The sequence below is a fragment of the Pectinophora gossypiella genome, chromosome 10 (genome assembly GCF_024362695.1).
Source record: "Pectinophora gossypiella chromosome 10, ilPecGoss1.1, whole genome shotgun sequence".
NCBI lineage: Eukaryota > Metazoa > Arthropoda > Insecta > Lepidoptera > Gelechiidae > Pectinophora > Pectinophora gossypiella.
In genome coordinates, this window is record NC_065413.1 from 10,838,733 (window position 1) to 10,857,955 (window position 19,223).

The window sequence follows — 19,223 nt, forward strand, 5'->3', positions numbered from 1 at the left end:
AGAGGCTTATATTAAAGGAAAGCACAGAGATAAAGATGGTACATAGCTTCTTAGTAAATAATAATACAGAACAGAAGCAATAAGAAGAAATATGTTAAAATGTAAATAATGTGGAGTAATATTTCTCTTACATTTATTTTCTTAGTTCATGTCCAATGGTTCACTCACAATGAGTATTTTGCACTCACCTAGAACTTTGCAGGGCCTCGAGTAGATCTCATTAATTGTTTGTAGTAGTTATACCAGTTATAAAGACTGGTGTCAGATGATGTATGGTTTAATTAAGACTATCAAGAATGAACTCATATTTTACATAGTTGAAATGTTTCGCATGAATATTTGGTTGGAATAATAATTATATACAAAAGAAGTTGTAGTATTTAGATGCAGATAATCGTGTGATGCTCTGTCGCGGGGCCACCACCTCCAATTCAGTTGAAAACGATATAGATTACTGTACGTACCATGTACATAGTGTACGTGAAAAGATTTTATGTGTACGTGCTATAATTATAAAGAAAACAACAAATTAAAGTGGCTTCGCTGGAGAGCATACTCCCCAGCGGAGCCACTCAGTTTGCATACTTCGAGATGTTTTCTTCCTGTAAATTGAAGTATAGTTTGATGTACGTACTACGTACATAGTGTACGTGAAAAGATTTTATGTGTACGTGCTATAATTAGAAAGAAAACAACAAATTAAAGTGGCTTCGCTGGAGAGCATACTCCCCAGCGGAGCCACTCAGTTTGCATACTTCGAGATGTTTTCTTCCTGTAAATTGTAGTATAGTTTGATGTACGTACTACGTACATAGTGTACGTGAAAAGATTTTATGTGTACGTGCTATAATTAGAAAGAAAACAACAAATTAAAGTGTATATGACGGCATGAACAAAACGTGAAGCGCTGAAGATTTTAAGAAACAATCTCCTTGCGAGAACTTTTTATCTATGCACAAACTACTAAGAGAACCTATTTCAGACGAACGTCTCTCATACAAAACAAAGAGCCTCAGAATTTAGAGTATGACACTTGATTTGACATATAAAATTATATTGCCACACGCAAAAATAATTGTGGGGTTGCCATAGTAATGATATAGCACGGCGTGGCAGTAGTGATAGCTTTAAATTATTTAGATTACTTTAAATTTTGATGACAAGGTTTATAAAAAAAGACTGCAGTTTACTTGTATAACATTTTATTTTTTAATTTTGTTTTATACTTTATGGATTTTTTTTCTGAAATAGAGCTTTATTATTATTATTTTAAATATGCCTTTTTGCATTAATGGCAAACTTTCCTCTAAACTCTCTAATCTAGAGACATCTGTACCCTTTAATATTTTGTTTATAATAACACTGCTAATCTTGAGAGACCCGGATAGTTTTTAATAAAAATGTCTTTGTGCAATCCGCATGGCAAACACAATTGTTCCCAGTAGTCCTAAGCCTTCGCAAATTGTCATCACACAAACACTGTAACTTTTGCACTTCTAGAGTTCTTCCTAGCTCACTTTTAGGAAACTGGTGAAATATAGCGTCTTTTCGTCTTTCTGTATGGATATCACAGTTTTCTAGTTGAGAGGCTAACTACGGAATTTATTCAACGCAAATTTCACTCGATCACTTACATTTATAAAACTACAATGAAACAATGATTGATTTTGGAATTTGTTTGGTTAGGACGCCGGGCGGGCAGCGCTTGCCCTTGTGTCTATGTTTATATCCTAACCTAAGATTGTCCCAAGATGGCGGAAGATCGCAGAGGGGTGAAATGAAGTAGGAGAGGGGTGAAGTAGCTGTCATTTTCTAAACTCGGTACATTTGCGCTATGGTACAATTTTTTTGTATGAACATTTCCGGCCGTGTATCTATGACAGATTTGACATAAATTGTCAGTGCCGTACCGATCCGTCACCAAACCTTGTCATCAAAATTTAAAGAAATCTAAATAATTTAAAGCTATCACTACTGCCACGCCGTGCCATATCATTACTATGGCAACCCCACAATTATTTTTGCGTGTGGCAATATAATTTTATATGTCAAATCAAGTGTCATACTCTAAATTCTGAGGCTCTTTGTTTTGTATGAGAGACGTTCGTCTGAAATAGGTTCTCTTAGTAGTTTGTGCATAGATAAAAAGTTCTCGCAAGGAGATTGTTTCTTAAAATCTTCAGCGCTTCACGTTTTATTCATGCCGTCATATACACTTTAATTTGTTGTTTTCTTTCTAATTATAGCACGTACACATAAAATCTTTTCACGTACACTATGTACGTAGTACGTACATCAAACTATACTACAATTTACAGAAAGAAAACATCTCGAAGTATGCAAACTGAGTGGCTCCGCTGGGGAGTATGCTCTCCAGCGAAGCCACTTTAATTTGTTGTTTTCTTTCTAATTATAGCACGTACACATAAAATCTTTTCACGTACACTATGTACGTAGTACATACATCAAACTATACTTCAATTTACAGGAAGAAAACATCTCGAAGTATGCAAACTGAGTGGCTCCGCTGGGGAGTATGCTCTCCAGCGAAGCCACTTTAATTTGTTGTTTTCTTTCTAATTATAGCACGTACACATAAAATCTTTTCACGTACACTATGTACATGGTACGTACAGTAATCTATATCGTTTTCAACTGAATTGGAGGTGGTGGCCCCGCGACAGAGCATCACACAGATAATCAATGATTATGATATACCTAATGAAAAGTAGGAATAGCTGCGTAGAACTTCTCATATTTACTTTTCAATTATCCTTTCTCATTGGTATTACAAACAATATTACATTGATAGCAATAATAATAAGTAATAACACGTGCAGTGAAAAATAACAGTTTACAAAAACGTAAACCTTAAATTACAAATTGCGGTCATATTTTACATTTAAAAAAAGCGCATTGCCTAATTTATGCACATGCGGAAAAATTCGCGACAAAACCACAAGGCACCGCCGAAATTCGCACATTTGTCATTCGATGCGCATACGCAAATAAATCGAGTACACAATGTCTGCTAATTTGCCTGTAAAGACGAATGCAGTGCCGAGTTCATAAATCCGGGAGAGTCACATCGGCCTACCGCTTACACCCATAAACCTCTGCCGACACTTTTATAGCCCTACCACGTGGCAACCGGGATTTTTTCCGCACTTGACATCTGCTTAGAACACTTCCCTGTATTAATTTATTGTTTTAGAATAGACCTCCAACGCGCAACAAGTGTTTTGTGACGAATTGTGCAATATGTTCACTGTTCACTTCCATAAATCCATCTTCTGCATTACTTAATCTTTCTCAAATAACGTGCGGACTTATCTTTTAACTACTTGTTTAGCTTGGTAATTATTATTCTAAATGCGGCTTATAGAGATGACTATCTTTCAACTAGCAATGAAAACTTGCAAATGAGGTGCGTGTTCTAAATTTACATGTCTATTTTCACGGCTTTGCATGTTTTACCGAGATAGAAATCGCACATTCATCATGACGTATTATTACGAATTCATAAAAAGATATTTAAAAACAAAATATATGTGGAAGTATCACGTTAATGAGTAATTTGAACTTAAGTAAAATAGTTGGAATATTTTTACAATAACAAGAATTAGGTTCTCTGTATGGTCTTGAAGCATTAAGTTGACATAAATCAGTACATAAAGTAACCGTTTTAAAGCAAGTGCATTATCTTCTGTAACATTCATCACCAATAACGAGACGACGCACTTGACCAACTAATGTGTCTCATTTTATCGCAGGTCCATCAATCAAGCTCCACTCCTCGAGCACAATTGAAGCGGACGACGTTGCTAGCACTTAACATGTCCAACTGAGACCATTCAGTGCCCGTCCAAACGATGACAACAGTCTAGCGAATTTGAGAAAGACGTGACCTCCGCTGTTATCGATGAACGACCTAAATTATAACGCCGGGATGAGTTCCTACCAGTTTGTAAACTCCCTCGCGTCCTGCTATGGGAACCAGGCGCCTGGGCGCACCGGGACGCCAGTGGACCAAGCTGGGCATCCCGGATTACCGACCCCTGGAGCAGATTATTACAACCCGAACGCAGCAGCAACTGGTTATCCGAATGCTTGTTACTCCCCTCCACAAGTTGGTCACCATTACCCACAACATCCGTACGCGACGCCCGCCTCGGGAGCACACATGCAACCGCAGACCATGATTGATTACACACAACTACACCCGCAGAGACTGGGAAGCACTGCGAGCCATATGCACCAACATTCAAACCCGAGCCCGGGGGCACTGTCACCTAACTTAATGTCTACGCCACCAAGCCAAGCGGCTGGAGCTAGTTGTAAATTCGCCGATACTACTTCAACGACGGGAGTGGCGTCTCCGCAAGACCTTTCAACGTCTTCCGGGCCAGGAAGGACGTCACCAGGATTCGGAAGCGTCGGCCAAAACTCTAGTGGAACAACGAGCACTAAGTTAGGGTTGACTACTCCCATCGCATCACCTGTAGAGCACAAAGCAAATGTCAATCAAAACATCTCGAGCCCTGCGTCGAGCACATCGAGTAATGAAAGCAACGAGGCTAATAACTCTAGTTCAACGAATACGAAGAATTCGAAGTCGGCTACCACCCAGCAGAACCCGCCGCAGATCTACCCGTGGATGAAGCGAGTACATCTGGGTCAAAGTGAGTACTTAAAATTATTTTTTATCTATGACTAAGTTGCGTAGGTTTATTCATAACGGTGTAGAGTTCCGGTATAAAGTTAATGGTTTCTTGTCGATCGGCGCGATTCACACTTTTTTACTGGCAGCATGAAATCACAAATGACTCGGCATCCTCGTTGGGCTAATAAGCGGCGGTGTGGCCACGCCTCCGTTAAAACCAACATTTTGATGCAACAGAAATAAGACTATTCATCAATTGGATGCCGAGGTGGAGACAAAACAAATTATATATCTATTTATAAAGCATTAGCATGCATTAATGTTAGATCGATATGGTTGACTGATGGATGGTGTCCATAATAAGACATAATGGCTTTGTTGGCGGGCGCTACAACAGAACATCCGAAGACTTTTTTCGTCTGGACTTCTAATGATGAGGAAAGTACGCCGTCATCGTGACGTGACGTTTGACGCATTCTAACCTTCTGGTATTAACCGTGAATCGGGTGATTCAAGGGTTAATCTGTTTAAATTGAATTTTGAGCGTTGCGTCTACCGTATTTGTTTTGTGCTTAATTTTGAAAATGTAAATTATTCAGTAATCAGAATCGTTTATGATATTGTTTCGTTATATCTGTAAAAAACTTGATTCATTTCTCTATCTCACATGAGTACAAATAATATTATTAGGTAGGTATATTAATCAGTAAGCCTTCTGAGCTTTTCAGTTATATATCAGAAAATCTGAAATCTTATGAATGTTATTTCCATAAAGTACTACATTTATTATCTTATAAAAGAGTCAGATACGAAACAAATAATAATAAAGCATACGAGAAATTCGTCGGTCACATGGGCTGTCACAGTAGATATGTCAAGATAAAGAGAGCCACAGATGTTGCATTTCTCAGAATTCGGGGTGACTTTGTATTGTTTTCAATACAGAAATTCTGTTTGACCTGCTCAAGATTACTTGTGCAATATTTTTTAATTAGTGACTCTGTTTCTTTTGTTTTTCCAAATGTATTTTAGTTAGTTTCTGAAGTAACTAAACATAAACTAGGAATTCAAGTACATCATTCAAATTTAAATGAAGTTTTATATTATTTTGTAATCCATCAACGTACCTATAAATATACTATTTAAAAGTTTCGTCTATTCTTGAAATTCCGTATATACAATTCATTATTTCATATTTCAAGAAATAAAATTAAAAATTTCAAATGCAAATCGTAATGATGTAACTTTGAGATCATGAGTATCAACTTGGTTCATTTATTCAATAGCTATTTATCAGTTAGGCAAATTACTTATTACCTAGGCAGATAATAAATTATGTCAAAGTCGGAACATTGGCCTTACATTAGCACTAAATATGCTAACAAGTATTATTTTATACCTATAGTAAATATCTTTTGCATGTTTACTTAGGTTCATGTTGCAAAGCAGAAATTTATATAATATTAAAATGCATGAGTAGATAAGCAAATAAGTTGTAGCTGAGGTAACTATTACGGTTGTAATGTGGGTCTGAAATTCGAAATCTGCTCACATCAATATAATCTTTGAAAAAAGCAAGTTTATTGGGAAAAACAAAAAAAAATGTTATGTTAATAATTTTATTATTGTTTAATAAAAAAAATGATGCACGTACAATTCGCGGTATAGAATGTAATACACAAAACGATATGAAATAGTCTCCAAATGTAAGGATCTTTTCTGACTACACTGGGACATCATGACTGGAAAATAACTACTGAAAGAAGTATACGAAATAGTTAACATCAGTTTCAACTTATATTTTAGGCTCACAGAACAAGTTGGGATTATAACTCTAAAATTAAGTACAAAATATATTTTTGAACTAGATCCAAGCATTCCCAGCTTAAGACATGTATGTTGTTATGTAAATTATATTTTTAAATTATAACAAGAAAATGAACCTACTTATTCATAATTTTAAAGAATAGCGCCCAGCTGGAATCTATTAACAATGTCACCTTTCTTTTTGTCTCATACTTTGTCCAATTCACCTACCTTATCCAGCGCCTATGAGCCTATGCCTATTAGTGTACCCACTAATAGGCATAGGCTCATAGGTCATAAAAGTCTATATTATATACCTATAATATAGACTTTCTTTTTACATGTTTACTTTACATACATCGCAATGCAGGTTCTGTTTTGACGAAGGCTTATTAAAATGTAAAATTCACAAGGCCTATTCCACACTTGCGATTGTAAAGCCAACGTTCGTTCTGTTACGTAGGTGTAATTTATAGGTCTATTATCATCGATGCCTCGTTCCTAATAAATATTCTTTGATTAAGATTTGTGAACGGCGAATCAGGTTAACACTTTACCTTTTAATGTTATCTATTAATATTGGTAACATTAATATATCTACATCATACTACGGAGCATACAAATGTGTCTATCTCAGACACAATAATATTATAATCTGTGCTTTTCTGGATAAGAAAATTTGTTATGGTTGATACTAACCTCAAATCAAGTACTTAAAGTTAAAGAGTTTTACTGTATAGCTTTTCTGATGTATTAAGGAATAACTTGTGATCAGTAATTATTCAAACATCTTAAAGCCTTTCTATTGCTAAATTCCCCAAGAAAATTCCACATCTGTAAAATTCAATATCTTCGTAAATGAGATCTCTGCAGTCCCTTCTTAAATTTTCTTATACACACTTTTACTGTCTTCTTTAAACAATTCTATAGCTTTTAATAAATCTTCAAAATTACACATAACATAAGCTCACGTATATATGTCTATTGGGGTAGTCAGAGGTATATCAATCGCAAGATGAACTAAGTACCCACACCTCACCGAGCTTTCTGTTAAGCCAACATGATAGGTTGTGATAGCCGTATCGCCGTCTATAATGGTCGAGCCAACTGTGTTACTGAAATCTTCAAAACTTAAAATATTCTCACTAGTTTTCAACAAGGCTACCTAACCTGCCGCCACCTTCACAGTCCAAGTCCGTGTCAGTCGCTGCTGCAATGCACTTAAATATGCTAATGCAATAGGAAGCAAGAGGTCGTTCCTTCATGTTCTGAAGTCATAACTCAGCGGTATGCGTGCCAGCTTATAAGATTTCAATACACTATTATTTAGCGCTAGTTACCTTCGCTAAGGGTAATGAAGTCGTCAAGAGGGTGAGGAACTTGGTTAAAAGGGTTGGTCTAGTTGGATTGAAATGTATGGCTTTTTTGAGGTCGATTATTGATTTATGGCACAGATCGAAAAATTGTTCTAATATTATTTGATACTACATACATTTTCAACTAAAATCTGTTTTTGGTGCTTCATGGCATGTTCATCTTACTAATAGTATTTAGATGATAGTATGTCGCTTCAAAAATAATAATATTTATTTATTTTTCACGGAAAAGCTGCAGAAAGTAACTTGTCTATTCATTAATAGAGCAAAAAGTCCTGATAAGAATGATGGACGTACAGACAGTTGCATACGTTTTTTGTTGTTATTAAGTAATGCACATATCATAAAAGGTTATTAATTACACATAATACTTCACTTTTAGATGTACCTTTTTTCTGTACTGTACACATTAGTGCACATTTTTACTATTACTACTTTATGTAAATGGCTCAGAAATACTTTTGTATTTTTCAGACAATTAGGTACTATTTACACAGCTATATATAATTGCGATTAGCCACTTTTTATATGCTAATTATACCCTTATAAGCAGTTGTAATGACGCTTACACTTTCATAGGGGCTTTAAGAATTCAATTCTAACATACATTTATAATTTCTGCGAATGGTATTTTTTAAAGTCATTTAGTTAAAAATCGAATTTTATGTAAAGTTTACACTATAGGTAATATATAAATGCTTCGGTAAAAAAAAAGCTTTAGATAATAGTATAATAAAGTAAATTTTAACACTACACTCCACTACTGCTTGTTGTTATATATTTTTTCTACATTTTTTTGTCTATTGCTAAATCGAAATTCATCCTCAGAATGGCCATGGCGCGAAAGTACATACTTAATATATTCAAGGTGTTTGTTTATGCGGTTTCGTGCTAAAATTTAGCTTCCCATACAAAACGATAACGCGAGGAGCACGCGAGCTGCCAAGACCAGACATCTACAGACCAATACAATGCATATACAATTGTACACTTTATTGTACCAAAAACTATAAGAGAATAAAACATAAATATAGATAGTAAGGAACACACTTATCCATAGATAAATAAAGAAATAAAAAATAGTGGAATTTTCTATCGGACAATTCATGAAAATTTAAGTATTTTTTTTAATTTTATAATTTTGCGACGAAAAATTCTACTTCATATCAACTCGGAATCATGGTCTGAATCATGCCTCATAATATAGTTTTCGTTACGATGTCACAAACACTCTGTATTATTGCTATAACTTGGATACATTTTCTTAAATGCTTGGTTTGGGATGTCCTCTGTACTATTATTTTTCTTACGTAATGCTACTTTTTGCTACATAATACGCTCATATGTTTAATTAAATACGAGTATATTGTAAATAGAAAACAAAATAACCAAACATAATGGCGTATTTATGCCGAAGTAGGAAGAGCGTCTGCACATTTCATTTTCGCATTTTTATTGCAGTGTCAAAAATATATAACGCAAAGGAAATTGTTTCAAAACTAAATTTTGCAAAAAAAGTATATTAAATTAAACTAATATTATTGTAGATATAACGATAATATACGATCGAGATAGCGGTATTGTAGGTAGACTATTGAAGATAATCATCAGTTGAACTTAAGTATAGGGCAACTTGGCTAAAACCCGTTCTGTAGATGTTCTTAAAGGCCTGTTCATATTGCCCTATCGAAAATTATACAGTAAGATTCTACTGTAAATAATAAGGTAAATTTTTACTCGTCTTTTCTACAAAATTGAAATTACAAATTATATTTTTAAAGATATTTATTTAAACTTGAGACTAAAAACCTCAAAGGTAATGGCTTATAAAAGGGGCGCTTAAAAAGTTTTGCTTATGCGAAGTACCTTTGTGTTTTGCGACAGACAAGAAGAATAGGTACTTAGTAAGTACACTTAAATATGTATTATGTAAAAGAATAGATCGTATCGTATATTAATATAGGTGGTATTGGAAATCCGAACCTATTCTTATAAACAACATGAAATAATATTATAATAAATACTAAAATCATATAAAGTTTCCACATTTAAATATAATTTGAAAGACACCGTTTTACCTGTGCCGAGTTACACCACGAGCGATTAGTAAATAAATAACAAATTAAATTCCAGTAAAGATTAGCGGTGGAGTCAGTGGTCGTAAATAAATCAAGTCAGCCAGCGACCGCGGTAAATTATGGCTCAAATAATAATTATTATGCTTAAGGTATGCTCTGAAGTAGCGTTTAGTGGACTATTCTCGCTTATACAGAGGTGTGTTTGACGATTTTGTAATTGACTTTTCGGCTGTGAACTAAACTTGTTACGACTAGTTAGGTAATTAATAAGTAGAGCACTTGGTGGAAAGGTCAGTGCTGCAATTTTTGATTTAAATTACTCTACTTATCATCATGAAATATTACACGATAATATATAATTTAAGCTATTTTAATTTGCATTCTTTAGTATAATTAATTTGCACATATAAAAAGCAATTGAATTCTACTAACTATACATATTTATTTAAATGTTTAACATAAGAATTTATTCTTTCGAAGTTGTAGTTGCACAATCAAACAATAAATACGATAAATTATATTAGTTACGCGTTCAGATCATGGGCTTAGATCAATGCAAAGATAACCCACGACCGTAAGAGTCGTATAGCAAGAATTCTAAATCGCCCCGCCCGTTCGTCTCGACCACTCATGCTCCTTTAAATATGCACAAAGGGTTCACGAAAATAAGCCACAAGTCTTCAATGGGTAAAAATAAATAAAGTTTTGTTAAGGGATTAGTGGAACCGGGCCCGGGTTGGTCGGTCGAATCGCAATGGCGGGAATGACTTTGCGGTATCTCCTCGCTAAAATGCGCCGAGTACAAATTCTATAGGTATATACGTTTGTAGGTACTTAAAAATGATATCGGTCATGTTCTATACATTGTATATCTTTGTGGCTTTAAGTTGTATTTATATGTATGTATGTATGTAGTGGTATTCCTGGTTTCCATATTGGGTCAGCTGTTTATGCGTTTAAGTTATAATGTTAGTAAGAATTATGCAAATTGCCGAGTGAGTTTCTGATGATAATTAGGTAGTACGTGTTAAAATTTACAATCGCGCTTAACATCTGCCTTTTGGTTATTACGAATATAATAACTAATTACTTTAGGTATGGTTTTTATCTTATTTATGTTCTTATGTGCCACTTTCCATTCTGTACGTTTGAATAGGAAGGATAAGACGTAAAAACTTTTTTAAATAACGCTCTATTTACGGCACAGACATTCGTAAAATTCCCTATAGTAATTTCTCTACTTAACCTTTCTTGCTTTGAAATAATTGAGTCAATTATTAAACATAAAAACTTAATAAGAACTCGTAAAAGGTAATTAGCAGTTGCACTACTGGTTCTATTAGTGGCAATATTGTTTTTCAGAAGTTCCTCCCACCCTACCCCTCCCATATGTTTAGTGGGATGAAGTAGTGAAGAGAGTGCGAGAGGTACAGTTGGCATAAGGGATTCCGGTAAACCCCGATCCCTTGGGATGTTGCAACTTCAATTATTGATGGCAACTTTTAGCCTTTATAAAATATAGGGGACCACGACTATTTCTCAACTGATTTAGCTTCAAATAACTTGTTCTAGTCGGTGTTGGGTTTTTTCATTCGCATGTAATTTATATTCTGTTTTGTAAAATGTACAACCGAAGTGGTTCGCACGCGAGTCTGGTTCCGTTTTTGTTACTAAGTCGCTAAAAGAAAACTGTTAGTGAAATTTTGATAGAATTATATTATATTATATATATTAATAAATACATTATCAATGTACGTAATAATACGGGAGCATGGAGGTGAAAGCGCCAAGTGCTAGCTGGGTATGAAAAAGCATCAAGTAATTTTATTTAACAATTTACCTGTAATACCTGATGTTACCTGATGGACTACTAAACAGGGCACATTGAACCAATTTATTCATCTAGGAAATTCCATATGCCAAATGTCAAAAAGCTATATTGCGTTTTTGGACAAATTGCTTCAATTTGGCCTTTTTAGACCCCCCCGTTAAATATTGATGGATATTAAACATGTACTTACTATTTTACACAACTTTGTAAATAAATAACTTCTATGGCCGGACACATTTAAATTTTATAAAAAAATATATCTGTTCCATTAAAGCGTACATATGAAACTTCACACCTTTAATAAATTATGTTAATTTTAAATTAATTATTTGAAAACACATCGTGCATATATTATGTTACTTGTTTCACTATGCGCGAACGCATATAATAGGTATGTGCACAGTGAGTTTTTGTAGAGTAATCATCAGATCGCCCTTTTACAATGACTGCTATTAAAGTCATTATTCCGTTTAATTAGCAATTATTCTTTGCCATTGTATCATCTGACGTGTTTTTCCAGTATTACGTGTTATTAAGTAAATCGGCGCAATATAGTTTATTGCCGTTTTTGCTCTATAGTTGTTTCGGATTCCAATTGGAAAATGGGTGGGTTGGTTTAACTTTTTGTTCTCAATTAGTTGGTTTAAAAGGGCTGTTTTGCTGACCTACTAATAATGGTTAAGTAATTCAAACCTTTTTACCACTTTATGCCTTAAGTTAAGAACCAACATCTAAATAAATAATTGAGTATTGAGAATTTAATTGAAATCTAAAACTTTATGTATTTCAGGGCACGGATGCGTTTTAACCAAGTTAAATTGAAAATTGCGTTATTTTTATACTGGCCACATTTACTTTGTACTTCTAAATATATGCGGTACTAACTTTTTAAGGTTAAAAGGCTAAGTAGGTACTTTAGTTAGGTAATCAAAGTCATATCTTTTTTCCACTAAATACAATTACATAACACTTATATAGATACGTGTTATGTTATGTTTTATGTTTAGGTATATGTGACCTAAAACATTTTGGGTGATATTCAAATCGTTTACAGAAGTAAATATACCTAAACATTCATACGTAGTTATAAGTAATTAGAATCCACATCGTAATATCAACACAATATTATCTACGACTACGCATTCGGTTTCTTTACATCTACAAATGCAACTCGTACTCAATAAGCTCTATACAAAACTAAGGCGTGCAATTCTTATCTCAACATTCCATCTTAACATCTGCGAAGTAATTCCATATGTACATGTACATAACATAATTCATAAAACATAGCTCGATACACAACTGTTTTAATTCAAATTCAATAAGGCATGTCGCCTGCTATGATTAAGTTCCCATAAGGCCCTGGATGCGCCGGCGCGCATGTTGAAGATTGCGCATGAGCGGCGAATTTGCATAAGCATCTCGACTCGTTACTCAACCGATTTGCAAGTGTAAGTTGGGTGGGTAACCTCTTATGTACTTGGGTGTCAGCTATGTATAAGGCAGCTTCTATAAGCTTATTGATGTAAAAAATAGTATCCTGAACCAAAGAGATTGATTACTTTTTTTGTCAACGGCAAGTGCAGTATATAATATCTCTATATACTGAGATAAATAAAATTTAATGGTTCCTCAATGCTCATATTTGACTAGAAAATCGATTTGATTTTTCTAATCGAAATAACAAATCGAAATTTGGATATGCAAATTTCAATCATATCTAAATTAATCTGTCTTCTTAGAGCATTATTTTCCGCATATTATTAGTAGATATTATTGTTTTTTTTTTTTGTATAAGGCCCCTGATAACCCTATTAAGTTATACAGCGCAGACTTACAACAAAATAATAATGTCTTATTATAGACTATAACACAAAGTCTCAGCGTGCTTCCTAAACAAAAACCAGTGTCGTATCCACAGCACACTCACTTCACGCACAATATACCCACCATTGTTGTTCAAGACAAAATAAAGTCAACGTCTTCATTCCACTTCCACAAAAAACAATATAATACTGTTATTGCTGTCAAATCTGATATAATGGTAACACTGCAATTGTTTTCGAGTCCATAAATATCTTTTTACAAAAGATTCGCGGTTTCCTTAAAAGCTAAACGGGCTGATAAACATTTTTTTTCTTCCATCTCGACTCTGCTTTCCTGCGGCGGTATCCAGCCTATAAATATTAATACAATCAAATGTTTTGACGTGGGCCTTTTTTAAGCTTTTATCTTGTACCTTCGCTTATTTTTTGTTAGCATCGATTTCGTTTTTATTTCGTGTTAATTTGGACAGCGAATTCGGTCTTTTAACAGATCGTAAAGTATAGAGTGGAGAGTGAGAGTGGCGCCAGATGCTCCTAAACCTTATTTAAGTCCAAATTGAAGGGAAATATTGAATAAAATCATAGGGCTTACTCATATTTTTTTCATCGTGAGAAACTCGTTTCGTCCTCGTAATGTATTCACTCTACACTGGTCAGTACGGTATCATAATGATTAATTGACAATATTAAATAAGCAATAAACAGCCAATAAACATTCAAACTAGTTCATAGTAGAGCTACCTTATACTTGCCTAGTAGATTTATAAAGGAAATAAAAAATATCTAAATGGAGCGGTGCTTTATTACGTACCTAAATCAATTTAAAAGTGCGTAAATTAGCATAACTACGATTACTCACACTCCATCATTAATTCTTAAATAAAAACATAAATCTACCGGCAACTCTAAAGACTTAAGAACAAACACCCACTAATTCATTTGATAACATACAATTTTCAACTCTAATCTTACTGACGTCAAGGTGGAAATACCAAGTGATCTGACCCGCACGTCGGTTTCGACAAGATCTGATCAAGGTATCTAAAATGGTCACAGTTAGTGGGTTAACCACTTTAAATTGTCATCTGTCTGATTTATTTCTGTATGTTTCGCGGCCAACACATTTTTGTGTGCGTCCCGAACAATGTTTCTTTCTCACATTCTTCGTCCGAGTCGCTTTGATATGCGTTTCATTAGTAAAGCATTTTTAAAGCGCATTAAAATATAAAATATCATGATAATCTTCATTTTTTCTAGAAAATGACACCACTTTTGCAGCACATTAGGCGCGCACCACTGTTTCTTGCCAGAGGCGTATGCAGTGAGGCGCTTGTAAACTGTAATCATTTTGCGGACGCCATAAATAATTGCGCAGTCCGGTCCGGCCCTGGTTTTTGTCGGGCGATGCGCCCGCGCAGGTAATATAGTCATAAATTTCCATAACCGCCACTCGATCTTATCAAACATGATTTTAATTTGATTTTGGAGCCACACGTGTTGAGGTCGTTTCGTCTGCGAGTTATGATAGTAGGTATAGTGCAGTATTACTTATTGCTCTATTCAACGATGTAGATTTGTGATACCAATGTAACTGTTCGCCTTAGGCCCGAGATTTTGTTTATTAACAGTACTTATATGCAAGACTCAAAACTTGATTTCTTTTTGGTGTTGTTAATGTGATACATAACTCACACCTATAATTCTTAAAGGGGTGGCCAAAGCCACAAGAAATCACAGACAACTTACAGTCGGTATTGATACGAAGCTTAAATCTAATATGGATGAACCTATGATGAACCGTATGGTGACAAGAGGTTATTTAGACAAAGGATCAGCCCATCGCCCATAATAATTGTCCATCATATTAATAAACCGTGATAGCAACGCTTGCCGCTCACTTGGTCGCAGGTTCGAATCCAGCACAGGCCTAAACCAATGATTGTCAAATTTGTTTTCGAATTCATGTTTGGATCATAAATTATTATCAAGTGCTCAGCGGTGAAGGAAAACATCGTGAGGAAACCCACATTTCCGAGAAATGCATTTTGGAGGTATGTGTCCTAACATGTAGTGGACTGGTTTTCCTTCCGCGGGTTGGAAAGTCAGACAGGCAGTCGCTTCTGTAAAAAAAAACCGGACCTGTCAAACCTTTAGGTTAGGTAAGCGGACCCTGTGAAAAATCGGGATAATGCTGGGGAGATGATGATGTTAAAGAGCACACAATCCATTCCAGTCGGATTTTACGACATGTCTATGTTTTTCATTTACAGCATAGAAGAAGTGATCAATGTGATGAAGTTTTATAAAGAACAGGATATAGACGAATGCTTCGATAGGTAATGAACATTAATACTTATCTTAAAGACGTACACATGGTTCAAGACGCAGACGTAAGGTACATTTTTAACCTGTAGTCTTCTTCTATCGTGTGGGTTGTGAGGTGGATTACCAACCCCAACAAGCCTGGTGTCAGCGTTATTGTTGAGTCGCCATCCATAGGCCCCTGACATGACTCATGTAACCAGTGATCGAAGGCTAAAGAAAATTGTATAATTTTCCCTCACAGTGCCATCTATCAATCGAAAATAATAAACGACTACAGTGACATATTTAGTAGACGTTTTAACACGTTCACTATGTAACAGAAAATTTGATATCAACCTCTCACGTGCAATCTTATTTTTCGATAAACACATAGGAATTTATGTACATACACACGCAATGGCAAGAATAAATGTGCCCCATATATGGGAAATGCACGTGTGAGTTTCAAATTTACTGCCTCATATGTGGTTTATACACAGTGAACGTGTTAAAATAGAGTATCATAATAAATGTAACTCATCAAAGGTGAAAGTTGAAATATAAGCCTTATCTAACATGGAATATTAAATATCATCGCCCTAATTCCCACCTGATGATCAAAGACCCATCAAGAATTACTGTCAAACATAATCAATAATAGCAAAAGTGGACGTCTAATGACACGTTTTAACAAAACCCGTCAAACGTATAGGTAACAGACAATTTATATTCAAGTCAATATGTCATTATGTTCTAAACACTGTAAAGGGTGGTATAAAAGATCGCATTAAGGCCTTGTGTTAGACCGTGTTGTAACACACTCATCATTTATGGGGCTGATGCAGTCCGACAACTCACTGCAACCTATACCTATAAATTTGACAGGGCCATGATTATTATAATGTTCTCCTCCGAAGGAATCTGCCGAACTATTCGTAGATTCAAGGTTCATGTGATAGGATGCGGATGATTAGTGCCCAGGTTCTACAGCCTCACATGTATGTAGTTAAAAGTTAGACAACATTCACCATAACATCAGCATGAAATCTAAAATTCAACCTAAGTGTTCTAAGGCGGCCGGTTCTAACCTCCTTATACAAAGAAAAAGGTATACAGCAAACGCTCCTCTGCGATTCTTGATCTCAATTGTCGGGATTTTTGCAACCGATTGTTTTAATCGTTCTCCAAAGAGCTTAAAGAACATTTAAATAGATCAAGGAATTAAATCGGCAAATAAAGTTGTTGCGGTAATCCTAAAGTAAAAATATTTCATCGCTGGTTTTGTACAAAAATTATCACCCTATATTGAAGACTATATAAATCAGTACAGTATGACAGGCGGTCAGTCAAACCTCCAAAACTGACCGCCCGCTTACAAAGTACGATTTACAACCTCATCTATTATCTAGTATCAACCTTTAATCCATTTATCACAGCTTTTGTTTACGATACTCGCGTATCATCGACTATTAATTACATGCGTTCTTCACTTCGAACTTTGACGTTCTTGCTGTGTGACAGACTAGAGATAAGAATTTTAATGTTACTCGATACCAGTTACTATGTTTCGGCCAAGCGAAAATGCACCATACGAACTTGGCTCTTAAACTACCTTTTTACACTGTTCAGTACTGTTGAAATGTAAATGGAAATATGAGTTTTAAAAGTAAGGAGAAGGGTTGAGAGTCGTGTGGTAAAACGAAGAATTCGTAGTAGATTCAAAGTCGAGTTTAGAATTTTGATGGATGTGGTTATAATTGTTTCGGTATCGATTATGCCATTGATAAATATTTCGACTATTGCTCATTTTATTAATGACGTGGAAGCGGAAGAGCTTTCTGGGCGATTCCCTAACGACAGGGTAATGTCACAATTAATTTTGGAGCTGTCAAAACATCTGTCCGCGGCGATGTCTGCTGTTCATTTGGGATGTAATTAAATTTATTATCAGAGCAAGAAATTTTTTACGTTAAGTGAAAAAGACAATTAAAATAATGAGTAGTAGAAGAAAATATAGCGTTTTTTTTTTTCATAAAAAAAAACCTTTTATATGTAACGTCCTTTATTACTTATTAAGTACTTTATATATTGTATTCAATTAATGTGGTTTCGTAAATACTTAAACCCGAAATGTAGCTCGGTAAACAAAAATCAATAAGTGCGCCTTAGTTCAATTTTGGCTAAAATTAACGGCCCCGTATAAACCAGCGATGCAACGAACCGGAACGGAATTTAAATAGTCTAAATACTACTTTAGGTTCATTCCCCTATCGCTTTGACATCGATTCGTTCATCAAAAACCAATTTATCTAATTTGCAACACTACACCTTAAATAAATCTGTATACACACCTTCAGAGAAATACTTGCAAACATGTCTTTTTTCTTCGTTGTTTTTAAATCCATCTTATTCTGAATCAAGTTTTATCATAACTATTTCAGTCCTACTATATAGAAATCATCCTGTCTCCAAAACATAATTTAAGCTGGTGCGGTAGGCTGGTCTTAACTTGTCACCATGATTCATCATAATATTAAGTTTGGCAATTGTAGCTTGGGGCTCTGCATATCTTGAGTTGAATTTTGTATTTTCCAAGCTGCTTTGCCTAATCTTGAGATACCTTTTGTAGCCAAATTAAATATACTTAATATACATGGTAGAAAGGAGAATACACCTTCTCTCATGTCGCGCAGAAACTTCGAACAGCCGGGATCCGATCACGACGTATAATAAATGTACTATCGACAAGATTACCCAAAATTAATTCTACTGTTAACAGCTTGTAAGGTGCAATTTACTGCACACTTGTTATTTGCTACTTTGAGATACACAATCTCACAAATATAATTTTATTTACAGTTGATAAAAATTGTCAATTTTATATATATATTTTTTTTAGGAATGTACCCTTTATGACTATTATGAGTCCTAATATGATCCATTTAAGAACTTTCATACTTACCTTACATTTAAGTCATCAAGTAACTTGTGGATCTGCTCTCTTCCATAAAAAATGCTAGTGAGTTATAGTTATCCGCGTGATCGAACTAAGTAATCTAAGGAAAATTTTACTCATAGCGTCCACGGTATACTTTGAACTGTGTATTCATGTCGCGAATAAATCTTATTTTTTTATATTTTATTTACTATTTACATTTCACGACTTTACAGTGCAGAAGCGCCAATAACCAATAATATAATTAGACAAATCATACGCTATCTAGACATTAAGTAACTATTTTAGACATTTAACTTGAATGTTCCTCACATATGCACCCTTGACTGAGTTTGAGTCTATGAGTTAAATCGAACGCGCTTCGTTCGCATCGGGAAGGGGAT

At 34.8% G+C, this 19,223-nt stretch overlaps 1 protein-coding gene across 1 annotated transcript in view; it reads left to right on the top strand.

The window, feature by feature from the left end:
* Positions 1 to 3,922: 3,922 nt before the first annotated feature.
* LOC126370095 (homeotic protein Sex combs reduced) overlaps positions 3,923 to 19,223 on the top strand; it is a 30,698-nt gene continuing 15,397 nt past the window's right edge. Inside the window, exon 1 of the mRNA XM_050014818.1 lies at positions 3,923 to 4,682. Within this exon, the coding sequence (XP_049870775.1) occupies positions 3,923 to 4,682 (760 nt within the window). The remainder of the gene's footprint in view (positions 4,683 to 19,223) is intronic.